The following is a 25,506-nucleotide window of genomic DNA, read 5'->3' as shown; positions in this document are numbered from 1 at the left end:
AGCTGACATATCGCTTGTGTGAGGTTCGTCGCGTGGGCCACAAAAGTGTCGACGTCGACGATGACGTCGACACTTTTGTGGTCCACACTGCTCCGTGCTTCAACTGCCGTCGTGCACTCACTCTCTCACTTGCCAATTCACCGCCAGCTGACCAAGTCCGTCACAGTCATGGCCGTGGAGCTCAAGGACCTGGCGCCGCTGCTGCTCAAGAAGGAGCGCGCCAATGGGGACATCGACCCGGCCGTGCTCACCGACGTCCTGCGCGACGGCAAAGCCGCCAACGACCGGCGCAAGCAGCTGGTCAAGGTCATCGAGGACCATCCCGTGCTCTCGGACCGCGACATGATGTTCCGCAACCACACGCAGCGCTACGAGTTCGGGTTGAAGAAGGCCTTCCACTACGTCAAGCTGCTGCAAGAAGGCGGCTACACGGACCCCGTGGACCAGCAGATCCTGTACAAGGCGTTGGCCGAGCCGCTGGGCTTCGACGTGCACCGAGCCATGTTCGTGCCGACGCTGGAGAACCAGGGCGACGACGCGCAGCGCGCCAAATGGCTACCGCTGGCCAAGAGCTACAAGATCCTCGGCGCCTACGCGCAGACAGAGCTCGGCCACGGCTCCAACGTGCAGGGCATCGAGACCGTCGCCACGTACGACAAGGTCACGCAGGAGTTCGTCATCGACTCGCCCACGCTCACGAGCCGCAAGTGGTGGCCCGGCGGTCTGGGCAAGACGGCCAACCACGCCATCGTGCACGCGCGGCTGTTCCTGGACGGGAAGGACGTGGGCGTGCAGGCGTTCCTGGTGCAGCTCCGGTCGCTGGAGGACCACCAGCCTCTGCCGGGCATTGAGGTCGGCGACATTGGGCCCAAGGTTGGATTCAATGCCATCGACAACGGCTACTGCGCGTTCCACAAGATCCGTACCCCCCGTGAGAACATGATGATGCGGTACGCCAAGGTGCTGCCTGATGGGACTTTTGTAAAGCCCAAGAGCGACAAGCTGGTGTACTTGACGATGGTGCAGGTTCGAGCGTACATGATCAAGACTGCAGGTCTACAGCTGGGGGCAGCTAGCACTATCTGCACTCGATTCAGTGCCGCTCGTATCCAGGGGCGTACTCCGGACAACAAGGGCGAGTTCCAGGTGCTGGACTATCAGAACCAGCAGCACAAACTGTTCCCGCTCATCGCAATCTCGTACGCCGCGCACTTTGCCGGTACGTCTCTGGTGGAGATGCACGACTCTGCCGTTGATATAATCAAGAGCGGTGGGTCTTCATTCGGAGCCAAACTGGCAGAGCTCCACGCTGTGTCCTCTGGTCTGAAGGCCTGGCTGGCAGAGCGAGTGAGCGACGGCGTTGAGACGTGCCGTCGCTTATGTGGGGGCCACGGCTTCACTCAGTCGAGCAATCTGGCCCACCTATTCGCCGAAATTGTCGGCGCGAATACGTACGAAGGCACGTTCGACGTGCTGGTGCAGCAGCACGCCCGTTACCTGCTGAAGACGCTTGGTTCGCTCCCTGTTAGCGAGAACTCCACCAAGTTCCTGAACCAGGTCAAGCAGTACAGTGATACCAAGCTGCGCTGCAAGGCCCAGACCTCTGAGGACTTTGGCGATCTGGACCTGCTGCTGGAAGCCTTCCAAACGCGCGCAGCACGCATCGTCCTCGCACTGGCTAACCAGATGAAGGCCGCGAAAAACGACGGCAATGCCTGCATGGTGTTCATGACTCGTGCCTCGACTGCTCACGCGGAGCTCATTCTACTGGAGGCGTTCATCCGTGGAGTGAAGAATCTCCCGCCTGGAGCTGAGAAGAACTCGCTGACTCAACTGTGCTCGCTCTTCGGTGTCTGGCTGATCACCAACTCGCTGGGAGACTTCCGCCAGTTGGACTACATCTCCTCCCACCAGGTTGACCTTGTTCGCGAACAGATCGTGCGTCTACTGCCGGTCATCCGCAAGAACTGCGTACTGTTGACGGACGCTTGGGACTTCAGCGATTTCGAGCTGAACTCCACTATCGGTCGTTATGATGGCGACATCTACCGCGCGTTGGTGAAGCGCGCTGCGGACGAGCCGCTGAACAAGACGCAGGTGCCTGAGGGTTACGAGAAGTACTTGAAGCCGCTGATTCAATCCGATCTGTAGGCACCAAACGAAACATTTTGGCTGCGGATCATTACGCAGAAAATGTAAAACTCGTACACAATTCAAATGTTGTTGAACTTTTCAATCGGCAAGGCTCACCACGCATAGTTGGCGAACGACATGTGACCAATGGCCCACCAACCGAAGTAGGCCTTTGCACCCGCTTCTTGTCTGTGATTCCCGCTCCAGCGGCGACGATGAACGGCATGAAGTGGTCGGGTGTCGGGTGGGCGAGTCTCGCCCCAGGAGCGTCCAGCCAGTTCGTGATCTACTTTGTGCGCTCCTCGACGCTGAGCTTCGACTGCGAGGTGAGCGTCTCGTCCAACCAGCTTTGGAAGGCCTGCGCGCCTCTGATCAATGCAGGACTCATACTGCTGGCATTGTGCGTCGACTGACCGGAGCAGAGGATCAGCGTGTCCTCATCACGGAAAGGCTCAAGCGCCTTGCCCAAGTTGAAGTGGGCCTTGTTGCCCAAGTACAAATTGATCGACATGGTGACGATCGGAATGTCCGCTTGCGGTCGGATCAACGACATCGGGACGAAGATGCCGTGGTCGAACCCGCGGTTCACCAGCTTCGCCTTGATTTTGTTCTTCTCGAGCTGCTCCTTGACCCTCTGAGCGAACTCAGGGTCTCCCTTAGCAGGGTAGTCAATGTCGTAGGCCTCGTCGTCGAATCCGTAGTAGTCGAAGATCATTTTGGGCAAGGCGGCGTTGGAAATCTCGAACCCGTTGCTGTCCGACTCAAAGTGCGCCGACACGAGGAGGATCCGCTTGGGTAGATTCTCATCGTTCGGGTAGAGCTTCTCGAACAGCGTGGACAACAACTTCGCGGCAGGGGCGTCCTTGTTCATGTCGTCGTCAAAACCCGAAGAGAGGAGTCATAGTGGGCCAGGACCGTGCGAAACGACCAGGGAGGGGTGGCGGAATGCAGGCATAGTTAGCGGCGATAGGGTAGTTGGTGTAGTGGTGGAAAGCCTGTTGCTTCCGGAGATTGAAGCACATTGTTAACTGAGCTCAAAAAATGACTGAGAGGCTTTTGCTTAGGATTTTTGCAGCTTTGCTGCACGATCGCTATGATTTTTGAGCAGGTGTTCACGTAAAATCGAGCGATTATGGCCTTCGCCAGTTGCGAGCTACTCTTTCGATTCAACTGATTTCAGGGGGGGGGGGGGTATTTTTGTGAGTCCTGCCTGATTGGAAAGCACCAACTCTACATGTTGCTGCCCCCTCTTTGCTGTCGCTGTCGTCCAGCCAAATTCCAGCCAATATTTTTTCCTTCTTTTTTATCGCCCTTAACCTTAATAATAGGGGTAGTCAATGCCTGCAGCAGCAACTAATTTTTTGTGCCTTTCAGAAACTTTGGCCAATCTGACCTCAAAAAGGTGGTCTTAAGAAGGAGAGGGTAGGGCTAAACCTAGGATTTGCTACTGGCCCTGCATCGGATTACGGAAGTCCTACGTAGGAGCTCCGTCTTCATCTAAAGGGTACCTTTTTGGAAATAAGGACCGAATGGCCATGTTAAGCTGGCCATTCGGGCCTTCGTAGGACTAGATCAGGCCAGTGCGCCTGAATGCATCTGTGGCAAATGCATAGTTTGGCCGCACTCGTACAGGCGGAGGGTCAGGCAGCACCGCAACCAGGTCACCGTGCCAGCGTGGAGCTACGTACGGGTACATGTGCTACAGGTATAACGGTACTGTGCACAATTTGTTGGCCTCCCTTCGCAAGCAAATCGCTCAGTTTACATTCAGTTATTGTTTATGCACGGTTTTACTGGCCTTGGTACTAACTTTTATGAGGTCTTACGTAGGAGCAAGAGTCCTACGTAGAACCTCAAATCTGAGGGCGTTTTGGCAGAAAGGCACAATAGGTGTTAGATGAAGCAACCCAGATATTTTTTACAAAAGAAGAACTCTCGTGGTTTCATTTGATAAGAATAATTCTCGCGGTTTTATTGATAAGTTGCACATGGGACTCCGGCAGCCGACCCGGCGAGCGGTTCCTTCGAGCTGCAGCCGACATGGCCATCCGCTCCAACACGTCCGCAGTCGTGCACCTCTAATTCGGTAGGGCGGACCATACATTTTGTTACATTTGGATAGATGGTGGTGTATCGAAGTCGAACTATTCTACACAGCAGCATTGATAATCTGTTGCCCGCTCATATATTTGTCTGAACCCGTGGAAAGCTTCGCCACCTGACAGACGCAGGCGATTTAGAATGAGACGGACGAGCGCAATTCGTGTTGGAGGCACACGGTGCCATTGCTCAACCTGGAGATGTAGGCCTCAAGAGCCGAGTCCACTCTGTCAGCCTCAACCTCGCTCACTTTGACCGTAGCATTCACACCGTCAATGACAACGAACTCCGTCGAGTAGAGATAGTTGGTGAGAGCCATGACGAATTCGTCCGAGTCCTTGATCTCGCCCGAATTAATTGGGTGATCCAGCCACACCAAGCTTGAGATGGTGCCAACACCTTCGCGTGTGCGCGTGTATGTGTAGCTGAAGCCCGACAGGTGCACGTAGAAGCCGTTCTGCTCAATGGTATTGGAGCCGCAACTTCTGGCCATCTCGTGGTCGAGGAACAGCTTCAGCGACGCACCGTTCGTCTGGATCGTCATCAGCCTGTTGCGGAACGGTGACCAAGACAGCAAGTCACCCATCGTTAGATCACCGGCAGCTACGACCTTGTCGCCGCGGATGCATCCTCCATTCACGACGGCAACATCAGCTGAACCCTTGCCGTAATACTGCAGAGCAGCGTCAGCGAACAGGTGACCAATCTTGCAGTCCTTGGTGCGCACAACATTCTGCGATAGAGCCAGGTCTTCGCACAGGTTGCCGATGATCTGCTCTTCAAGAGTTTCCATTTGTGCTTGGTACGCCGCAATGGTGGCGTCAAGATTGCTATCACTAGGCATGCTCTCCACGATAGGGACCGTTTGGTGGGTCATGACAACCTTGCGGTCGTAGCTGGCATCAGCAGCGTAGTACTCGATGTGCGTCTTCCAGATCGAGCGGAAGTTGAAATCGGACTTGATATACGGCGTGCCATAGTGGGTCTGCAGCATCGAGCTGTGGTCGTGTCCGCCGATGATCAAGTCAATGCCGCCCACCTCTTCGGAGAGCCTGTTGTCGTCGACAAGGTCCTGGTGCGTCAGGGCGATGATCAAGTCGACGTTCTGGGCCTGCAGAGCAGCCACCTGCTCGCGAGCCGTCTCAATTGGATCCCTCCAGTAGAGGCCCTTACTCGAGTTCTTCATATCGTACATTACACCGAATATTCCGACGCTGATGTTGCCGTTGATAGGGTCCGTGAAGTTTTTGATAGCATGCGGCACTGTGCCACGCAACAGCTCGCGGCTTGCGAGCAATTGGCGTTCAACCAGGGGAAGTTGGAGGAGAACGTCAAGTTGACGAAGTTCTCGATCCCGAAGTCGAACTCGTGGTTGCCCAGCGACGCGAAATCCAGCTCGATTGCGTTGTGCGCCGTGATCATGTGCTGGCCGTTGAGCTGGGTCGACCAAAGGGATGGAGACACCGTGTCGCCCGCAAAGAGCACGAGAGTATTGGGGTTAGCTTCTCGCATGGAGTTGGCAATAGGCACCACGCGCGACGGTCCCCCGAGTTTTATTCCGTCGACGGTGTCTTGCGCCATCTCGTAGACATCGTTGTGCGAGAGAATGTCAAAATTGGCCGTCAGGTTGCGAGTTGGAGTGCCGATGGCGCTTAGCACGGCAGCTAAAGTCCCCCTGAGCTGCATGACGCTTGAGTGGTGGAGGGAGGATCCTCAGCGAAAGGCACGGATGAAGGCAATGAACGAGTTAGATACTGGAAGGTAAAGCCCTCGGCCAACATCCTCATCTAATAATACAGTCAGCGCATGCATGGACCTCAGCGTCTGAGGCAGAGTCAAGGAGTGCTATAGTTTCACGGAGCCAGTCTCGTCGGAATCTGTACTGCGACCATGAGCGACAGCATGTTGGGGACGTGACCTCTTAACAGCCATCCACTGGCAGTGCGCAAGATACCACACAATTTGTGTGACACAAAATATCTATCATCGTATCCGACAAGCGCCAGGGTGTGTTCAAGCGCATCTTGTTCATTTCGAGTTATCAGGATATGGGCCGTTTCGAGCACACCAATTCTACCTATTGCTAAATACCCCAAGCGTAGTTGGCGAAGGACATGTGGCCAATGGTCCACCCACCGAAGAACGCCTTTGCTCCTGGCTGCTTCTCTTCCATTCCTGCTCCAGCGGCGACAAGAAACGGCATGAAGTGGTCAGGAGTCGGGTGCGCGAACCGAGATGCAGGCTCATCCTGCCAATGAATTAGCTCCTCCCGGCGCTCCTTGACAGTGAGCTTGGACTCCGAAGACAGAGTTTCGTCCAGCCAGCTTTGGAATGCTCGCGCTCCCTCGATTAGGACAGGACTACGGCTGTGGAGGGCACGAAGATTGTGCGTCGACTGACCGGAGCAGAGGATCAGCGTGTCCTCATCACGGAAAGGCTCAAGCGCCTTGCCCAAGTTGAAGTGGGCCTTGTTGCCCAAGTACAAATTGGTCGACATGGTGACGATCGGAATGCCCGCTTGCGGTCGGATCAACGACATCGGGACGAAGATGCCGTGGTCGAACCCGCGGTTCACCAGCTTCGCCTTGATTTTGTTCTTCTCGAGCTGCTCCTTGACCCTCTGAGCGAACTCAGGGTCTCCCTTAGCAGGGTAGTCAATGTCGTAGGCCTCGTCGTCGAATCCGTAGTAGTCGAAGATCATTTTGGGCAAGGCGGCGTTGGAAATCTCGAACCCGTTGCTGTCCGACTCAAAGTGCGCCGACACGAGGAGGATCCGCTTGGGTAGATTCTCATCGTTCGGGTAGAGCTTCTCGAACAGCGCGGACAACAACTTCGCGGCAGGGGCGTCCTTGTTCATGTCGTCGTCAAACCCCGATGAGAGGAGCCAAAGCGGCCCGGGGCCGAGGGGTGGCGGAATGCAGGCATGACTGGATGGAACTTGTCTAATTGGGAGCAGATTGCTGACTGAGCTCGGCTTAGCTCAGCATGAGCTGAGCCCTGTGCTGGGCTTCCGTGCACATGGTGTGAAGCGTTCACGTAATAGCCCTTGGCTCCGATACGCAATCCATAGACCAAGACCACGCAATCGGCGGCTACAAACTTGACGACAACAACAACATGATGCTGCAGAACGAGGCGCATCTGAATCAATTTTGCTATAGAAATAGTGTTGTAACTATCCGAGAGCTGACAACAGTTCCGATCAAGTCGTTCGTTGATTTTTTTTCTTGAAATACACGAAATGCCGTTTACGAAGATCAAATTGCCGCAACATTTTTGTTTGATCGCTTCTGCAAGCAGGTACTGCAGCGATGGAATCATTGGATTGGAGCTCACGGTGATTCGTTCTGTTGCCGCTCTCACGTAAATTCAGCTCGAGTAGTCAGCTCCCGCATCGCCATTACGGTCGACGCTTTCGTGTCCGCGTGGCGACTCGGGCTTAGTAAACTCGACACTATCGTCGTCGTCATCTCCGTCCAAGTCGTCCTCGGTGCTCTCCTCGTCGCTTGAATCCTCTTCGTCGCTAAAAACCTCAACCGCCCTTGGAAGCGTAGTCGTCTCCGCTGCAAGATCAGCGACGTGGCGGCGCGCCATCTTCTCGATGGTTGCCACGAAAAACGGGAGGCCCGGGTCTGGCAACGTGAAGGCTGCGTCCAGTTCTCTATGGAACTGCTCGAGAGGGTTGCTTGTACGTGAGATGATGCTGTCGCTCAGCCCGTGGAGACTCCACACGGCGGGCGGGAACTGCGCGATCCAGACGCGCCTGAAGTAAACCCAGAACGAGCGCCATTTCTCCTGCGCGTACGGCACCCCAGCTCCATCACACTTCATCATGATCTGCTGCTTCACCCACGCAATGCCAGCAGTGGCAACTCTATCCGGCGGAATCGACACCAGCATGTCGAGCACCCCCTTCTGCATCGCGATGTTGGTGGCTTCCTCCGAGATCTCCAGTCGCTCCATTCGAGTCCGGCATGCCTTCTTAAAGAGATGCACCGCCCCCTTCACGACGGCGTTCGGGAATTCCGCTCGCAGTGCGCTCAACAAGTCGCCGTCAAAGTCGCACACGACCTCCTCTGGCTTAAATTTTCGTCCTGTACTGCCAGCGATAAAGCCGAGGGCGCTACGGTAAGTAGCAACCGACCGGAGCGTGCACAGCACGTAGAACACTGGGACGAAGAACCCCGACGGCTTGTCGTGCACAACCAGAGCGAGACACTGCTCGAACCCTGGAGGTAGGCGACGGAGGGAGGTATCCACGTAGATGGTCGAGCCTGCGTGCTTGAGCAGCTCAACGAGGTGAGGGTGAGCCCACCCGATGACTCGCTTCGGGGTATTGTCGGGTCCGTATCCGTTCATGCAGTTGAACTGGAAAAAGTTCAACTTGGTGTTGCGCACGAACAGAAGAGGAGGGCTCTCGATCTGCGCCAAGTGGCTAAGATCGACCTGACCCGGTGCGACGCGAGCCACTCGGTTGACGGGCGGGGGCTGGAATCCTCCTTGGGCTTGGACCATGTAAGGGTGGCCCGTGGTGGTGGTACATGTAGTGGTAACAGTGGCAGCGGGGGTCACGGAGTTGGTCTGGTCAGGAGTTTCCGACACGAAATGATCGCCTCGTTCACACGTGTGCTCGACGAAGTTGGTGAAGAGCTTGGAGCGCGTGATCAGGTCCACTTTCCCCCTGCAGCCAGCGGATCGGTAGTAGCTGCATCGGTACGCGGTCTTGCGTCCAGACGTGGTGGACCTTGTGTACTGGTAGCCCTCCAGGAATATCGTGGTCGTGAACCGACTGTCTTGCACCGCGGCGGATTGATCCACCACCCTGCGCGCGCGCATGCTGGCGAGAGAAGAAAATCTATCGGGTCTGGTTGAGGGGAGCGAACGAGAATGCCAAAGTAACGACCACCACCCGACCAAAACGAGACCCGATCAGGCGATTGGTCAAAATGGCACTGCCGATCGACTAAAGGATAAAGATTCATTGGCGGAAATGTGAACGTCATTTCAAGGTCCAAGCAAATAAAAACTCTAAAGAAAAATCTTTATCATATTTCTCAAGATATATATCTCTAAGTAGAAGCCCTTAGGGAGAGGCTGTTTAAGCATCGCACGCCTCCGAGCTGCCAGTGGCGAAGACCTGCACCCACGTGTGCTTGCTGTACGTGTTGGGGTTGTACGCGTACGCCGATCCCGCCATTGTATACTTGCCGAGGATGGTCTCACGAGCTTCATTCCTCATCCACCAGTCCACCACAGCGTCCGCGTTGGCATTGCCCGCATCGATGGCCTCACTCACGCTCTGCCACTTGTAGCCGGCATCGGTGACTCGCGTCTCGGGATTCGAATCGTCGGTTCCGGTGTCGGAGATGTAGTCGGTCTTGGACTGGTCCTTGACGTGGCGCTCGGCTGCTGCCTGCAGCTTCTTGTTCGAGCACACTGGCTTGAGTCCGTGGGCTGCACGCTCCTTGTTGACTCGCGCTAGCAGCGCTGCCGCATTTTGATTCGCCTGCGCCATAGCACTCAAGTCGCGTTGATCCTGACGAAGGTTGGTGGCGTCGGATGCACCTACGGTGAGAGCGAGCAGGAGAGCGATCGAAGTCTGCGCGAAGGCCACCATGGTTTAGTGTTCTAGCTGTGGGCGGAGGGTGGCGAATTGGAGAATGTGGTCAGGATCGAAGGCGCGAGGGCACGACAACGATCGGTAAAAATATACTTCGAAGTATTGAGCGAGCGCGCCTGATTCCGATGCGACGCGGCAAACCAGGTGGGGCTACTGCGAGCCATTACAGACCCACGCAATGAGCGTTTTTTTCCGGGTGGTGGAACGGCACATGAGTCTTATCGCGAGGCTAAAGTGAAGAGCGTGCCCTATGCAGTGATGCGATACTTTTTCATATGGCGATCACTGTTTGATTATGGGTCTTTAACTTAGAATCGATCTGTCTGCGTTGAAGCGCCATGTAAACAGAATGACATGTTAAGTGTGGTGGTTGCCGCTGCTTAAGTCACCGGACTTGGTTGTCTGCACCAAGAGAATCCCAGGGACAACCTCGTCAGATGGATCCAAAGCGAACAGCAATGCCAATATGCTTTTGGACCCGATGGGCAATGCTACTGTAACCCGGAAGCACCAAGCGACCCGGTTGGGATCCAGTACCGATTGTACAGTAAGCATACGCCAGATACTCTTCGTCCTCTTCGTCCAGTGGTGCGTCTAGGCAAGCCTGAGCGAGTTCGTCTTCCCCGTGTATCGACCCGAAGAGTACAGTAGAGCAAGTTGATCGTGAAAGTGAAAGAGACCAGGGGTCAGCACATGATGCGCGTGTTGGGAGTGTATGGTTACTGGAGGGGACCTCCTGGCACTAACATCCTCTGTCCCCTGAAGCAAACAGCTTCTGTGTGAGAGCTACTCATCGAGCCGCCTAGCCATCCGGTCGCAAGTGCCCCCCCCCCCCCCCCGTGAAGCCCGAAGTATCGAACCAGCAGAATGAGATAGCGAGGTGAGGGAAGCGAGTCATAGTCATGGTAGAAGATCGAGATCTCACAGAACGTCATAGCAATTAAAAAAACTCAATAGACGTTGTATTCGACCGACGTTTCCTGCACACGAACGAATGCGGATTTGGGTCGTGAGATTCGCACAGCATTCCCCAACGTGCCATTTGAACCGTTCGCAAATTGCGAACACGGGTCACGCATTCTGCAGTATTTCATTCCTAGAGATCGACCACCACCGTCGGTGGTCGATCCGCTGTATGCTTGCATTCACATCAAGCAAGATGCTGCCGTGCTCGATGCTTTATAACTTGCTTTATAACCAGCGTCTACGTCAAACACCATGTTGAAGTCGCCACTTGGATGACGTCAAACAATCGTTGACCAGCACAAAACTTCCAAACATGATACTACCTCGACATTCTAATTACTACCATACTTTTTGATACATGTTATATCTTCAAATATCAGGAATCTCAGCTCATCTTGTATGACTTCTCAGCACACACATTTCCCAGCAAACCAATTCCAAATTAAAATTATCAGCTATCTCAAACCTCAACACCAAAAACAGCATATCCGCTCGAACACCTCACAATCCAATTTGCTCGCTCACACACACGTCAAAGCGTCACTGATCATGGAGCTCAAGGACCTGGCGCCGCTGCTGCTCAAGACCGAGCGCGCCAATGGGGACATCGATCCCACCGTGCTCACCGACGTCCTGCGCGACGGCAAAGCCGCCAACGACCGGCGCAAGCAGCTCGTGGCGATGGTGGAGCGCCACCCCGTGCTCTCGGACCGCGACATGATGTTCCGCAACCACACGCAGCGCTACACGTTCGGGCTCAAGAAGGTTGCGCACTTTGTGCAGTTCCTCAAGGACGAGCAGATCGTGGACCGGACGGAGCAGAACATCATGTACGGCGCTCTGGGGGAGCCTCTGTGCATTGATGTGCACAACTCCATGTTCGTGCCGACGCTGGAGAACCAGGGCGACGACGCGCAGCGCGCCAAGTGGCTACCGCTGGCCAAGAGCTACAAGATCCTCGGCGCCTACGCGCAGACGGAGCTTGGCCACGGCTCCAACGTGCAGGGCATCGAGACCGTCGCCACGTACGACAAGGCCACGCAGGAGTTCGTCATCGACTCGCCCACGCTCACGAGCCGCAAGTGGTGGCCCGGCGGTCTGGGCAAGACGGCCAACCACGCCATCGTGCACGCGCGGCTGTTCCTGGACGGGAAGGACGTGGGCGTGCAGGCGTTCCTGGTGCAGCTCCGGTCGCTGGAGGACCACCAGCCTCTGCCGGGCATTGAGGTCGGCGACATTGGGCCCAAGGTTGGATTCAATGCCATCGACAACGGCTACTGCGCGTTCCACAAGGTGCGCGTTCCGAGGGAGAACATGCTGATGCGGTACGCCAAGGTTTTGCCTGATGGGACGTTCGTGAAGCCCAAGAGCGATAAGTTGGTGTACCTGACTATGGTGCACGTGCGCGCGAACCTGGTCGAAAGCTTCGCGCTGACGATGGCCAAGGCGGCCGCGATTACCACGCGCTTCAGCTCCGCGCGGATTCAAGGCCGCACGCCCGACAACAAGGGCGAGTTCCAGGTGCTGGACTACCAGAATCAGCAGCACAAGCTCTTCCCGTTCATCGCCATCTCGTACGCCGCCAAGTTTGCGGCTCGGGACATGATGGCAAGACACGACGAAGCCGTGGAGATCGTCAAGAGCGGAGACGCTGGCTTTGGCGCCAAGTTGGCTGCGCTGCACGCCGTGTCTTCGGGTCTCAAGGCCTGGCTTGCTGAAAGGGTCAGTGACGGAGTGGAGTCTTGCCGCCGGCTCTGCGGAGGCCACGGGTTCACGCAGTCCGGCAACCTGGCGCACCTGTTCAACGAGATTGTGGGCGCCAACACGTTCGAAGGCACCTTCGACGTGCTGGTGCAGCAACACGCTCGATACTTGCTGAAGGCTTTGGCTGGAGCCAAGACCCTCGACGCGAGCGAGCCTGCCACTCGTTTCCTGTCCAAGGTCAAGGTGCTGGCCGATCTCAAGCTGCGGTTCTCTGGACAAACACCGGAGGCCTTCGGAGACCTGAACCTGCTCGTGGAGGCATTCGAGGTGCGCGCCGCTCGCATCTTGCTAGCACTAGCGCGTCAGATGAAGGCCACCAATAACAACGGCAACGCGTGCATGGTGCTGATGTCGCGCGTCTCCACCGCGCACGCGGAACTGATGCTGCTTGAGGCTCTTGTCAACGGGGTAAGCACAATTCCTGCTGGCCCGGAGCAGCGAGCTGTTGTTGAGCTGTGCTCGCTCTTCGGAGCCTGGCTCATAACCAAGTCCCTCGGAGACTTCCGCCAGCACGACTACCTGTCCTCGAGCCAGGCCGACCTTGTGCGCGAGCAGGTCGTGCGTCTATTGCCGAGCATCCGCAAGAACAGCGTGCTGCTCACCGATGCTTGGGACTTCAGCGACTTTGAGTTGGGCTCGACTATCGGTCGCTACGACGGCGACATCTACCGCGCGTTGGTGAACCGTGCTGCGGACGAGCCGCTGAACAAGACGCAGGTCCCCGAGGGTTACGAGAAGTACTTGAAGCCGCTCATCCAGTCGGATCTGTAAGCGTTTTAAAGTGATGCAGTGGCACCATGTACGTAGTTCTTGAAGTAACCAAGTCTTTTTTGATATTTCTCTTTCAAAGACGCTTCTCGACATCGGATCGAAAATCGTGTGGCCATCATTCGAGCCTCTTTTCCTAGGCATCTTGCCGAAGCGACTGGAATTCGTCGCCGGTAGCTTCAGGTCCTCTCGCATCAGCTCCTCCATAGCAAAGCAACAGCCTTCTCTCGATCCATCGGTTGCCACGCGCTGTCTTTCTCTGCGATGAAAACCTGCAATATCGACTCCCATTCGCTCCGTTTAGCCGGCTGGCATGGTCTTACGTCCGTTGCGCCCCCCCTAGAGGGAAACTTCTTTTCCCTGTGCAATACAGGCTTCACAGCGAGGCGTGAATCACAATTCAATTTCCTCTCACCAGCTCCGTTCCAAGATCCATCATCACGGATGTCAACCTTCACCAAGTTCACGGTCGTCGGTGCTGGCGGAGTCGGCTACAGCATCGTTGATGGTCTACTTAACGCCAACACTACCGTGACGATTTTGACTCGGGACAGGTATCGTACAAGACGCGCTGATTGAGGTGTATAATGTAATAACCGGAAAATGTTGTTCATGAAGTCTGAGCTTCAGCCCTTCAAGGAACGAGACGCGTCCCTCGTGAAGGCATGACGAGACGGCGCTACAGACAGCACTGGCCGGCACTGAAGTTGTGTAAGGTCATGCTACTGTATATCGGAAAATTGACTGCGTGTACTAAGGGCCATTATCTGCGCTAGTGTGTGTGCGGTCGATGCGCAACACCACTCCATCCAGTACGGGGTCGCTCGAGCGGCGAAGGCGGCTGGCGTCCAGCTATTTGTGCCCACTGAGGTAGGGTGGTCGCTCGTTCGATGCCTCGAAGTCTTTAAAAACACACTTGGTGTATCTACAGTTTGGCGTGCCCGACGAGGATGGAGCCAACATCACCAAGCAGAACGCTCGCAGCTTGCTGAAGGAGCTTGATCTGCCTTACGGCCCTCTTCCTTAGCGGCTTTTGGAGCGAGTACTTGCCGTTGTGAGTATTCGTGATATACAATATCACTGATAACGGTGTTATCCCCAACTAACTTTTTTTCTTGGGTGTCATTGCAGTGTTCTGGGGTTCAACTTCAAAGAGGGAACCATGAGTGTCGTGGGCGATGGCAACGCGAAGCTTGGCATCGTGTCGCGGGCTGACTTCGGTCGCTTCGTCGCGCACGCGCTGGTCACGGCACCGAAGAGCTCGTTGAAGTGGGCTCTCAGTCGAGAGCGACCGCATGTCCCCGAAGGAGATCGCTGCCATGGCTGAAAAGAAGCTGGGAAAGACGATTGAGCTCAAGGTGGTGGACTGCGAGAAGAGGAAGAAGAACTACGACACCGACTCCATGGCGTACATTCTAACGCGCATGGGGGATGGACGCCTCATTCCGGGGACGGAGGAGGAGGTGAAGGAGACGGTGGCCAAGTTTTTCCCGGATTGGAACCCGACGCCGTTCGACGTGGCCATTGCGTAGGCCCAGCGAGAGCTTCAGTCTGTGTTCGGTAGTAGGCAACCGTGTCTGCGGCTGTTGCAGCAACCGAAGGGGAGCCAACACGATTCTCCATGCTGAGTATCTTAAGTGAACATCAAACTGCCGCCTAAAGAAACCTTATCAATAACAAGCGATGCGAAGCGCTGCCCTTGTGGAGCGCTAGGTTTTAATGTTCCTTCCACCACTTCGAGCAGCTACGACATCGTGTATCACAACCAAACCCGAGGTGCTGCTTCCGATAGCTCTCTGTCGGCATACGGGGCCTTTGCTACCCGATAGGACAAAGGTCACCAAGGCTTTCACTCGATCTATTTAGTCGCCATGTCCGATTTGTTTACCACTCGGCTACGTCTTATTATCGAGCGAAGCCAAATACATCCTGCTCATGCGTGCTGCTCTATGCTGGTTTATTGAAGCCGAGCCACGTTAATCCCCCGCCAGACGGCAACCTCTACCATGTAATAGAGTGAAATCGAACGAACGAGCTTAATCGGGCACCACCTGCTGCACGAACACCACAATTGGTCCCTGACTCGAGGACTTGACCATGGAATCTGTTGCACTCTGTGGCCTACAAGGATCCGTAACATACGCTGGTGCCTATTCCATCATGCGGGAAGAGGAGTGACTGTGTTGACCTGGTACAGGATCACCAGCAGAGGCGACTACCGGTAGTCAACTGCTCTCTTGGTGGCCGAATCTAAGAGCTCACCAGCTTAGTCACTCTCCAATCTTCCATCCTCCGACCACATCCCATACCAACCAACACACACAATGGCGTACATCAAGACTTCGATCGCTCTCCTTCTCGTGCTTGCCGCCGGTATCTCTGATGCCACCAACCTCCGTCAGGAGACACGCGAGCTGGCCCAAATGACCGGTGACTCTGACCTCGGCGCCGCTCTGCTGGCCCGTGTCAACAAGGAGCGCGCCTCGCACGGACTCCCGGCGCTGTGCTCCAACAAGAAGCTCAAGGTGGCAGCCGAGCGCCACGTCAAGGACCAGTCGTCGACCGACTTCATGTCGGACGCCGGCACCGACAACTCGACCCCCGCTCAGCGCGCCGCCGCCGCCGGCTTCAAGTGCTCGAACGTCAAAGAGAACATCGACCAGGGCTCCCCTGACGTCGAGACCGTCTTCCAGAACTGGATGAAGGGCGAGGGCCGCGCCAACATCCTCGGCAACTTCAACATGGTGGGCACGGCCTACGCGTACAACACCAACACGTTCAACAAGCACCACTGGGTCCAGGTCTTCGCAGTGGGCGCCCAGGAGACTTGCGACCCGTAAACTTGGAGGTGTGCTCCATGACCCTGGTTTGTTAGGCATGACTTGCTCTCGGAGGCTAGAACCAAGCTGAGGAGATTTCTAGGTAGTGCAACCTAGGTATATGTGTGTAAATGTAATCTGTCGTTGCGTTTGTTGAGCCTTTATTCTCGAAAGCATTTCATTGTTTGTTAGAACACTTCACTCATTACACATCTCCACCTTTTGTCTACAGGGTCGACTGCAACAGCGGCTTGAGGAACTGCTCGTAGCACTCGGGCACCTGCGTCTTGTTCAGAGGTTCATCCTGAGCACGACGCACCAACGCGCGGTAGACGTCGCCGTCGTATCGGCCGATGGTCGAGTTGAGCTCAAAGTCCGTGAAGTCCCAGGCGTCCGTCAACAGCACGCAGTTCTTGCGGATAACGGGCAGCAGACTGACGAGCTGGCGACGAGCCATGGCGGCCTGCTTGGACGAGATGTAGTCGTCCTCACGGAAGTCGCCGAGCGTCTTGGTGATCAACCAGGCTCCGAAGAGCTCGCACAGGTGCGTCACGGCCTGACGCTCCTTACCGGCCGGAATCGAGCTCAGACCGTTCACGAACGCCTCGAGCAGCAGGAGCTCAGCGTGGGCCGTCGACGCGCGCGTGAGCTGCACCATGCAGGCGTTGGCGTCGTTCTTGTTGGCCTTCATCTCGGACGCAAGGGTCAACACCGCGCGGCTCGCACGGACACGGAAGGCCTCGAGTAGAAGCTCCAGGTTGGCGAAGTCTTGGGGCGACTGGGCCTTGCATCGCAGACTCGGGTTGGCGTGGGCCTTAGCATCAGCCAGGAAGGCCGTAGGACTGTCCGGGAGGTGGTTGCCGCTGAGCAGCGCCTTCAACAAGTAGCGGCCGTGCTGGTTCACAAGTACGTCGAACGTGCCCTCGTACGTGCAGGCGCCCACAGTCTCGGCGAATAGGTGGCCCAGGTTGCTCGAGTGCGTGAAGCCATGTCCGCCGCAGAGACGGCGGCAGTTCTCAATGCCGTCGCTCACGTGGTTGGCCAACCACGCCTTCAGTCCCGAGCACACGGCGTGCAGGTCCGCCAGCTTGGAGCCGAACGACGGGCCCCCACTCTTCACAATGGCCAGGGCCGAGTCGTGCATGCCGATGAGGCCCGTGCCGGCGAAGAACCCGGCGTACGAGATGGCGATGTACGGGAACAGTGCGTGCTGCTGGTTCTGGTAGTCCAAGACCTGGAACTCGCCCTTGGCAGCGCCCGGAGCCTTGCGACCTTGCACGCGCGCGGCACTGTAGCGCGTCGTGATAGTCGTAGCCATGCCCATACCCTGTCCAAGTGAACGGATCAAGTACGCGCGGATCTGCACCATGGTCAGGTACACCAACTTGTCGCTCTTGGGCTTCACGAACGTCCCATCAGGCAAAACCTTGGCGTACCGCATCATCATGTTCTCCCTCGGAACGCGCACCTTGTGGAACGCGCAGTAGCCGTTGTCAATTGGCTGGAAGCCGACCTTGGGCCCAATGTCGCCGACCTCAATGCCCGGCAGAGGCTGGTGGTCCTCCAGCGACCGGAGCTGCACCAGGAACGCCTGCACACCCACGTCCTCCCCGTCCAGGAACAGCCGCGCGTGCACGATGGCGTGGTTGGCCGTCTTGCCCAGACCGCCGGGCCACCACTTGCGGCTCGTGAGCGTGGGCGAGTCGATGACGAACTCCTGCGTGGCCTTGTCGTACGTGGCGACGGTCTCGATGCCCTGCACGTTGGAGCCGTGGCCGAGCTCTGTCTGCGCGTAGGCGCCGAGGATCTTGTAGCTCTTGGCCAGCGGTAGCCACTTGGCGCGCTGCGCGTCGTCGCCCTGGTTCTCCAGCGTCGGCACGAACATGGAGCGGTGCACCTCGATGGCCGTGGGCTCCCCCATGGCCGAGTACAGGATCTGCTGGTCCGCGGAGTCCGTGTAGCCGCCCTCTTGCAGCAGCTTGATGTAGTTGAAGGCCTTCTTGATGCCGAAGTTGTAGCGCTCGTCGTGGTTGCGGTACATCATGTCGCGGTCCGAGAGCACGGGGTGGCGCTCGATGACCTGCAGCAGCTCCTTGCGCCGGTCGTTGGTGGCTTTGCCACCGCGCAGGATGTTGGTGAGCACGGTGGGGTCGATGTCCCCATTGGCGCGCTCGGTCTTGAGCAGTAGAGGGGCCAGGTCCTTGAGCTCCATCGCCATCGTGTGAGTGAGTGAGTGAGTGAGTGAGTGGAGTTTAAGGTGGTGGAGTGGAGTGCTCGGAACACGGCAAATTGAAGAGTGAGGTGGGGATTGTGTCGACGTCAGTGGAGACTTTGGGCATGGTGAAATGAGATGTGCCGGCGGGATTCCGACGGTGTTGGGAGACCGTTTAACCTGATATTGGGGAGCTGGGTGAGATGCATTCTTTAGATAGCTGGATTGATGTTGTTGACTGTCTTTTGTTGTGCATTTTCTGATTATCGCGTTGGGAAGGGTCGCGCGATAGAAATGCGTTCATTTGACGTATACAACGAGCGCGTCATCGAGGCGCGTCAGTACACGAAAGGCTGCTGCTCAGTGCTGCCATGGTTCGGCCGTTTGAGCAAGGCGTTCATGGTCTTGGACGCACAGGACTCGAGTCCATTTGCATGTAGCCCGACCCTTATTACATGGAGCAGTTGGTCAGGAGGGATCTTCTACCAGCTTCAGCTTTGCTCGTCCGAGGTCGGGTGACACTAACGATTCGCCACGTTGAAGTTGCCTTGCACGTCGCCAACGGATGGACGGCGTTTACTCAACCGACGTGCCCTGCGTGGCTTTGACTCGTTGAAGCCGGGGTCATCTCGGTGGGCGTTGACGAATCCGCCCAGCTTGCACTCGCTGGCAGGACTTCACCACGTCAAGCTTATTGTGCACAGACTCTGTGCCACAGAGTGTTTGTGTCGGAACCTTAACCATGAATTAAGTCTTAAGGGCTACTGAGATACAGTCGAGGCTTCCTCTTTTGGGGTGACGGTGCTCAAGAACGAGTTCCAATCGTCGACTGTGCTTACGTCTTGGTAGATGTCGCCCCGGTGTGCCAGCAGCCGCTGTCGAACATCTGCGTGGTCCTTAGCGATCCGAATCGCCAGCTCGACGTACTCATCCAGCGAGCTTGCAATGCAGTCCGATGCGTTCATGTAGCGCAGAAATCCTGCAGCCAGGTGCACGACGCTCTGCGCGGAAGGCAACGTCACTACTGGGCTGCAACACACCATGAACGAGCAGTACTTATCGATTAGCCGCTGATCAACACCAATAGACACTCTTTGCTGTAAACAAAAGGGTGCACCTACATGCCCAAATGAAGTGCGTCGAGCGTGGTGACGCCTCCACCGAACGGGAACGGGTCCAGGAGAACGTCAGCGAGTGTCACCAATGCTTGAAACTCGGCAAAGGGTAGAGTTGGCAAGAACAATACTCGCCGATGGTTCTGTGTACACGAAGTAGCAAAACGAGCCATGAGCTACACCCAAAGTAAAATGATAATATCCATGACGACGTACTCTGCCAAAACGCTGCCGAAACCTCCTGCGTAGCTGTTCCATCCAGACGATCTGGGTCCCGGAGGCAAGTAACACAATGGTTGCTTTACCATCTTGCTCTAGAATTCCAGCAAGAGCCTCGTCGAAGGCTGGGTGAAACTTCATCAAAGTCTGCGTACGAAAAATTGATGTTAGTCGTCGTCAGAGTTTTATCTTGCAAGCACCGGATACGTACCTGAGGGCAAACGTAAAGCCTTCGGTTGGCAGGGAGGAACAGCCTCGAACGGGTTATATCTTTCGATTCCGCGGTGAGCGGCTTGGGCTCGGTAAATATCGTGCTGAGGCCGCGAAAGAGGACGATTTTCTCGGAGAACGACGACCGGCGATAGTCTGATAACTTGAGGTCGCCCGCTGTGTCTTCGAAGTGGTCGGAGACAAAATGCTCCGAGGAAATAAAGTAGTCGATGTTCGGATTCCCCGTAGTGATTGGGTGCCCCCAGAAGACGCACTGAATTGGAGCTACGCGGTGGTGAGACAGCAGCACTGTCCACTCGTCCATTCCGAGCTCAGGGAAAATTGCAACGTCAAGTTTTGCCTGTCGAAGAATTGTAACAGCAGCATCTTGACTATCAGGTAGCTCGACGTATTCATCTGCAGCTCTCTTGAACTTTTCTGTAACATCGTCGGAGTCGGACAGGAAGTGCACGCAGCGATAAATGGTCACGTGAAACTTGTTTCGATCCAGGTTTTGAACGATTCCAAGCAACAGTTTGCCCACGGAATGAACACGAAACCAAGTGGAGATAAATCCAATACTTCGAGGCTTCTGAGTCCCATCATCGGACGCGAGCCGATCGAACGAAGACGATAAACTTGGATAGAGCGAAGATCGAAGTTGGTTTATAGCTCGCTGGATTGGGAGAACGTTGATACCCTGTGCACTCAAACGCATTGATGCAATGCTAGTGAGTACGACATCTTGTTGTCATGATGAATTTGCTGGCATCGTACCTGGTAACCGATAAACATGGTAGGTGGGGTTATCGTGTACTGAAGATATGCCGCGGCTTCAGGTCGTAAAGCTGAAGTCGCCTGGGTAGAGGATACTTCTACCGATTTATCAGCATCTCCCAACGCGGAGATTACTCGTTCTTCGATCATCTTCTTTTTCTCGGCTGCTTCTGTCAGTAGTTGTAATTTACTCTTCAGATCTTCGACGAACTTGTCCACTTCAGCTTGAGAAGCATAAATGATTGGTACAGCTAGAGATTGCCGAAGCTGCAATACAAGAATCTCCAGTAAGTATCGTGCACATGCCCTTGGCTACGCTACAATTTAGCATTCGTACCTCGAGAGTAGTTCGATCACCTTCGCACAAATTAGCAGCATAACTGAAGAACCGCAGTGACTCATTAAATGCCCCCAGTTCGTCCAAGAAAACCCCGAGCATGACCAGCGAGTGAAAGAGCTCTTCTGTGAATCCACTACTAAACTTTCGCGATACTGGTCCAGCGTATCCGTGAGCGTCCTCTTCCAAGTTACAACATGACAAGGCGAGATTCGAATCGTTTACTGACCCCGCAGCAACCTCCACACACTCCCGGTCGTGCGCTGATGACTTGAATTTAGTCAGTCGGAGGAAAGCTTTCTTTGCTACCTCTAGGCTCTGAACACCGATGTCAAGCTTTGAGGTGCTGCATCTTGTTGTTTCCGATAGAACTGCCGCTAAATTGTCTCGAAGGAACTTCACAAATACCAATTGGCAATTCACTGCGTCTCCAGCTCGAGTGTTTGAAGAATCTGCTACCATCTGAAGCAGGATAATACTCTGCGAGTACGACCCAGCCTCCATTAAACGCTGCGCCGCTGTTTGAAGTAGTAGGCGATCCTTGTTGTTCAGCTTAGATTTAGGATGTGTCCAAGACTCAATTTGCAGAACAGCAGCAGCAACGGAAGCGTGAAGTGCTGCTTGGCTACTAAACCCCCATTTGGAGAGCTGCTTGGCAGTCCACGAAAAGAAATCCACAAATTCCTTTGCTTTTGCCACATCATGCAACATTTCGCCACTAACATAGTCTCTGGACAATATCTTTGCCAGTAGCTCATCCAAAGTCCCCACAGCAGGTTGCAACTGCTCCACGACGTCCCAATACTCTTCGTATACTGCCACAGGCGTATTGATATCCACCAAAAACTGCAGCCTAGCATGCGCTTGTTTTATCAGACTCGCGGGAGCTACCATCCTCAGTTCAACTCCAGTCGTATCCTGGACAAATCTTATCAGTTGTTCGCCATCGCCTTTCATCACAGAGACCGCAATTGCAGCACTACGCTCATATTCGAGGCTGCTGAGGGGGATTAGAGCATCCTCCGAGTTCACGAGAACCATCACGGCCGCACCTGCTGCAGTCACATGCGCCAGTTTTTCCTGGAACGAGCATCCCCCACGACGAACGACCACTGCAGCGCCTTCAAACCTGGATCGCTCTTGACCCTCGTCCAATGCAGAGCACGCCATCATGTCGTCCCCAGGTGGTAGCACCACTTTCAGATCGCTCCTTTCCTCAGGCAGATAAGCTCCGAATGCTGCCAGCTGACATTTGACGGTGCGTGAATCCATCTCCTGAGTCTCAGAACTCGTTGGTAGCTTCACGATGCATTCTCCTGGCTCATCTCAGCACAGTCAAGAAGTCAACGGTCTATCTCTTCGTGTCGTGTGTCTAGGTTGAGCTTACCTATGGGCAGAGTAGGTTGCATGTTTGTTGCGGCAGCAACCGCTGTGCCGCCTAAGAAGCTGTATAGCAGTCTTGAGAGCTTGCTCATGTTTCGTCTCTCTTGGCTTACTGCGCGATGCGAAGCTTGTCAAGCGTATCACAAGATACGCCTCTTCAAAGATCGCGTATCTTTTCGATGGACTTCAGTTCAGATTCAAATCAATCAGTGGTCGTCTATTTAGTGGGTCCTACGAAGCCTACATGCCGCAGAAAACCAATCAGCGCCTGCTTCTCTGCGTCTTCGTAGTTCTTGTTATGCCCGCAATGCAGTGGCAGTAGGCAGCCTAGTTTGGGATCTCCAGTGTTAATCACCAACGGGACTGCCGACTTGCTCTGGTCTGGTGCTACAGGTTTCTCGCCCTTCTTGTCGCCTTGGGTGGCTTCACTAGGCTCATCGGTCTTGGCGCTGTCTAGATGGCGCCACCGTCGCTGGAGCGAGTCGTTCAAGTACTCGATCATCAGTACCACGAAGCCGATGTCGTAGTCGAACTTCAAAGGCGGGTACTGCTCCACGAGGTGCTGCAGCATGACATGCGCCTCCGCGACCGTGATAGGCACAATAAAGATGCCGTCGCGATCGAAAGGCTCCAGAGAACGCGCGCTGCGGCGGTCAGGAGCTACGCGACCGCCCCACGTCAACAGCGAAGCCGTCCAGGCTCGGATCTTGTCGTACCCTCCGTTCTCAGCAGCCTGAAGAAGGACCTGTCCGCAGTACCCATCCATACGAGCGAGCTGCATCCAGACCACAGCAATGAGCTCGTCGGGAAATGCAGCGGTCGTCGTGATGGGCTCCGGCGAGTCTGTTGCGAGCATTGGGTTCTGCTCGGTGTCTACAGAAGGGTCTTCACTCGTTGCTGTTGCAGCTGAGGCCTCCGCGTCTTCTACCGAAATGGTGACGTGGCTTAAACTAGCTTTCGCACCGGAGCTTGTCGCCTCTTCAAGGGATTTCTTGCTTTGATGGCCTTCAGCCTCCTCTTTATCGCGGCGCCTCGTGTACTCCAATGCGCGCCTACCAACAGACAAAACGGCTTCGCTGAAGCGGGCGACGATAGTCTCCGTCAGCGGCTGGCCTAACTGCGGTCGACTCGCTGCTTCGCTGACGCGACGCGTACTGCGTGGACCCAGCCGTGTCCGCACCTTGCGTACACAATTCGAAGGAGATGCCGGTGAAGTCGGTGAACCATCAGCTTCGCGCTGGCGGGGTAAACTGAAAATCTTGTCTCCCAACTCGATGCTTAGTGCGACGCCAGACTTTAGTGACGCACCATCGAGGATAATATCGTCGCTCGGATCGGAGCACAACAGCTTGGCGCATGTTGCATCCAGGTAGTTCTGCACGTTGTCAGTCTCCCAGCGCATCACCCAGTCCACCACTGTTCCAGCCCACCTTGCAATCATTCGCTGAGCCAGTGCTGGTACGGTGGCGAACGTGCGGTCTGCGATAAGCACACTTACGTGGGGAGACTTGCGCGCCAAATACGTCGCCACTAACCCGCCTATGGATTCACCGTGGACTGCGATCTTCTTGATGCCACGTTCGCTCGTAAGATAATTTACAATTGCGAGGCCATCCAGGTTGTGCATTTTAGGAGATGGCGAGCCTTTGCAGCGCCCGTATCCGCGGTAGTTGTACACAAGAACGTGGCAGTCCAGATCTGTCGTATAGAACTTGATCCAGTCCATTTGAAGGTGGTGGAACTCGTACAGACCACCGTTCGGGTTGCACAGAATGACCACGGGGCGATCGACTGCGTCACGGCCACTTGACGCGGGTGGCATCAACATGGCGTCAACTTGATGGCCCTCATAGCCCGGAATCCAGATCTGTTCGGCTTTCTACAAGTACCAACGACAGCAAAACCATCCAGATTAGTAAAAAAGCACACCAAATAACAATCGCAATAGTCAAATAATGAACGTACAAAGCGCACGGTCATATCTGCGCGCAGCATTTCCAGCGTCGCAACGTAGTCGACCTCGGGGCTCGATCCCCGGCAAAGTTCCTTGGCAATCCAAGTCACATTCCTCCGCGCAGGCGCATCGGTCTGCGGTCGTCCGATCAACGGAATCGCAGCTTGAAGTCGTCGCACCGCAACTGCAAACGTCACCAACGGGTGTGCAGCTTCCGCCGGTTTCGGTTTGGCCGCTGCCTCCGCCTCCAGCGACGCCGAGTCAACCGTTGTCGAGCGCTTCAGAACCGGCTTCGAGGCACCTCCGAACAGCTTCATCCTCGAGTGTTCCTTATTGGACGTCGGCTCTGCCTTCGCCTTGCCCTTGTCCTTCTCCTTGTCGTCACCTGAGAACATCTTGAGCCTCTGCGTCTCGAACGTCTTCTCCGACGCCGAGCAGAGCTTCGAGCAGGGCTCCGCCAGCTTCTGCGAGTTCACCTTGACGATCTCTCTCAGCACCCTCAGCAGCTTCACCCCGTTAGGTCCGAGGTTCCCGTCGCGCTCCACGACCTCCAGCGACTGCAGCACCGGCAGCATGAGCGTCTCCAGCGCGAACGTGAAGTTCTGGTGGACCTGCAGGAAGCGCAGGCGCATGGGTTTGCTGCTAGCCGTGGGGTCCAGCACAGCCGCCAGCTCTGCGGCGGCCTCGGCGAAGATCTGGAGCCGGCGCTTGGTCAGCCGAGCGAAGTTGGCCTCCCCCTCGCGGATCACCAACTTCAACTGACCGGGGTACGCCATGAGCGACGCAACCCGGTGCACGGCCCATAGGAGGCCGAGTACTAGAGCCACCAGCAGTCCGGGCACTGTGAGCAGCTGGGCTAGCACTCGCAGCAGGCCTCCCACAGTCACGAAGACCGTGTTGGAGATGACAAACACGATGAGCACAGGCAGCGGGTTCATGACGATGAGCCGCCAGGGCTGCCACAGTTGACAGGCCAGAGACGTGGGCGGCTGCGCGTCCTCTGCGTCGTCGTCGTTCTCGTCCTCCTCGTGGTCGTGGTCGTCGCCGTGCGCATGGCCGCACTGGCAGTCGCTCGGGGTCAGCATTGTGGCGGTGGCGGTCTAAAGCTGGACTATTGAGAGCTGGTAGC

The 25,506-nt window shown here is 55.8% G+C and overlaps 13 protein-coding genes across 13 annotated transcripts; 4 read left to right on the top strand and 9 right to left on the bottom strand.

Annotated features, from left to right (window-relative positions):
• Nucleotides 1-168: 168 nt before the first annotated feature.
• On the top strand, nt 169-2,151 carry PHYSODRAFT_298206 (hypothetical protein; the record flags this gene model as incomplete). Its single annotated transcript, XM_009524227.1, has 2 exons — nt 169-503; nt 702-2,151. The coding sequence occupies 2 exons, from the start codon at nt 169-171 to the stop codon at nt 2,149-2,151; spliced, it is 1,785 nt and encodes a 594-aa protein (XP_009522522.1).
• Nucleotides 2,152-2,246: 95 nt separating this feature from the next.
• Nucleotides 2,247-3,004, bottom strand: PHYSODRAFT_312792 (hypothetical protein; the record flags this gene model as incomplete). The annotated part of the gene is made up of 2 exons (XM_009524226.1): nt 2,247-2,322; nt 2,424-3,004. The coding sequence occupies 2 exons, from the start codon at nt 3,002-3,004 to the stop codon at nt 2,247-2,249; spliced, it is 657 nt and encodes a 218-aa protein (XP_009522521.1).
• Nucleotides 3,005-4,369: 1,365 nt separating this feature from the next.
• Nucleotides 4,370-5,919, bottom strand: PHYSODRAFT_312785 (hypothetical protein; the record flags this gene model as incomplete). Its single annotated transcript, XM_009524225.1, has 2 exons — nt 4,370-5,519; nt 5,543-5,919. 2 exons carry the CDS (start codon nt 5,917-5,919, stop codon nt 4,370-4,372), a joined length of 1,527 nt encoding a protein of 508 aa, XP_009522520.1.
• Nucleotides 5,920-6,316: 397 nt separating this feature from the next.
• Nucleotides 6,317-7,090, bottom strand: PHYSODRAFT_254741 (hypothetical protein; the record flags this gene model as incomplete). Its single annotated transcript, XM_009524224.1, has 1 exon — nt 6,317-7,090. One exon carries the CDS (start codon nt 7,088-7,090, stop codon nt 6,317-6,319), a length of 774 nt encoding a protein of 257 aa, XP_009522519.1.
• A 512-nt stretch (nt 7,091-7,602) lies between these two features.
• On the bottom strand, nt 7,603-8,592 carry PHYSODRAFT_492849 (hypothetical protein; the record flags this gene model as incomplete). The annotated part of the gene is made up of 1 exon (XM_009524223.1): nt 7,603-8,592. The coding sequence occupies one exon, from the start codon at nt 8,590-8,592 to the stop codon at nt 7,603-7,605; it is 990 nt and encodes a 329-aa protein (XP_009522518.1).
• Nucleotides 8,593-9,331: 739 nt separating this feature from the next.
• On the bottom strand, nt 9,332-9,748 carry PHYSODRAFT_495632 (hypothetical protein; the record flags this gene model as incomplete). The annotated part of the gene is made up of 1 exon (XM_009524222.1): nt 9,332-9,748. The coding sequence occupies one exon, from the start codon at nt 9,746-9,748 to the stop codon at nt 9,332-9,334; it is 417 nt and encodes a 138-aa protein (XP_009522517.1).
• A 1,470-nt stretch (nt 9,749-11,218) lies between these two features.
• PHYSODRAFT_359811 (hypothetical protein) lies at nt 11,219-13,354 on the top strand (the record flags this gene model as incomplete). Its single annotated transcript, XM_009524221.1, has 2 exons — nt 11,219-11,745; nt 11,896-13,354. The coding sequence occupies 2 exons, from the start codon at nt 11,219-11,221 to the stop codon at nt 13,352-13,354; spliced, it is 1,986 nt and encodes a 661-aa protein (XP_009522516.1).
• Nucleotides 13,355-13,795: 441 nt separating this feature from the next.
• On the top strand, nt 13,796-14,883 carry PHYSODRAFT_312791 (hypothetical protein; the record flags this gene model as incomplete). The annotated part of the gene is made up of 6 exons (XM_009524220.1): nt 13,796-13,905; nt 14,015-14,062; nt 14,128-14,226; nt 14,346-14,405; nt 14,483-14,594; nt 14,638-14,883. The coding sequence occupies 6 exons, from the start codon at nt 13,796-13,798 to the stop codon at nt 14,881-14,883; spliced, it is 675 nt and encodes a 224-aa protein (XP_009522515.1).
• Nucleotides 14,884-15,642: 759 nt separating this feature from the next.
• On the top strand, nt 15,643-16,310 carry PHYSODRAFT_354245 (hypothetical protein). The gene has a single exon (XM_009524219.1). The coding sequence runs from the start codon at nt 15,676-15,678 to the stop codon at nt 16,189-16,191; it is 516 nt and encodes a 171-aa protein (XP_009522514.1). The 5' UTR covers nt 15,643-15,675; the 3' UTR covers nt 16,192-16,310.
• An 86-nt stretch (nt 16,311-16,396) lies between these two features.
• On the bottom strand, nt 16,397-18,388 carry PHYSODRAFT_488354 (hypothetical protein; the record flags this gene model as incomplete). Its single annotated transcript, XM_009524218.1, has 2 exons — nt 16,397-17,221; nt 17,291-18,388. 2 exons carry the CDS (start codon nt 18,386-18,388, stop codon nt 16,397-16,399), a joined length of 1,923 nt encoding a protein of 640 aa, XP_009522513.1.
• Nucleotides 18,389-19,499: 1,111 nt separating this feature from the next.
• PHYSODRAFT_496577 (hypothetical protein) lies at nt 19,500-21,142 on the bottom strand (the record flags this gene model as incomplete). Its single annotated transcript, XM_009524217.1, has 6 exons — nt 19,500-19,640; nt 19,714-19,863; nt 19,928-20,626; nt 20,704-20,784; nt 20,923-20,970; nt 21,041-21,142. The coding sequence occupies 6 exons, from the start codon at nt 21,140-21,142 to the stop codon at nt 19,500-19,502; spliced, it is 1,221 nt and encodes a 406-aa protein (XP_009522512.1).
• Nucleotides 21,143-22,640: 1,498 nt separating this feature from the next.
• Nucleotides 22,641-24,050, bottom strand: PHYSODRAFT_493736 (hypothetical protein; the record flags this gene model as incomplete). Its single annotated transcript, XM_009524216.1, has 1 exon — nt 22,641-24,050. One exon carries the CDS (start codon nt 24,048-24,050, stop codon nt 22,641-22,643), a length of 1,410 nt encoding a protein of 469 aa, XP_009522511.1.
• A 194-nt stretch (nt 24,051-24,244) lies between these two features.
• Nucleotides 24,245-25,462, bottom strand: PHYSODRAFT_494280 (hypothetical protein; the record flags this gene model as incomplete). Its single annotated transcript, XM_009524215.1, has 1 exon — nt 24,245-25,462. The coding sequence occupies one exon, from the start codon at nt 25,460-25,462 to the stop codon at nt 24,245-24,247; it is 1,218 nt and encodes a 405-aa protein (XP_009522510.1).
• Between the last annotated feature and the right edge of the window lie 44 nt (nt 25,463-25,506).

This window comes from Phytophthora sojae (assembly GCF_000149755.1).
Source record: "Phytophthora sojae unplaced genomic scaffold PHYSOscaffold_3, whole genome shotgun sequence".
In the NCBI taxonomy this organism is placed as follows: Eukaryota; Oomycota; class Peronosporomycetes; order Peronosporales; family Peronosporaceae; genus Phytophthora; species Phytophthora sojae.
This window is presented reverse-complemented; position numbering and strand designations above follow the sequence as displayed.

Coding starts and splice junctions, on each gene's coding strand:
- PHYSODRAFT_354245 (XM_009524219.1), top strand. CDS start 15,676: ATGGCGTACATCAAGACTTCGATCGCTCTCCTTCTCGTGCTTGCCGCC.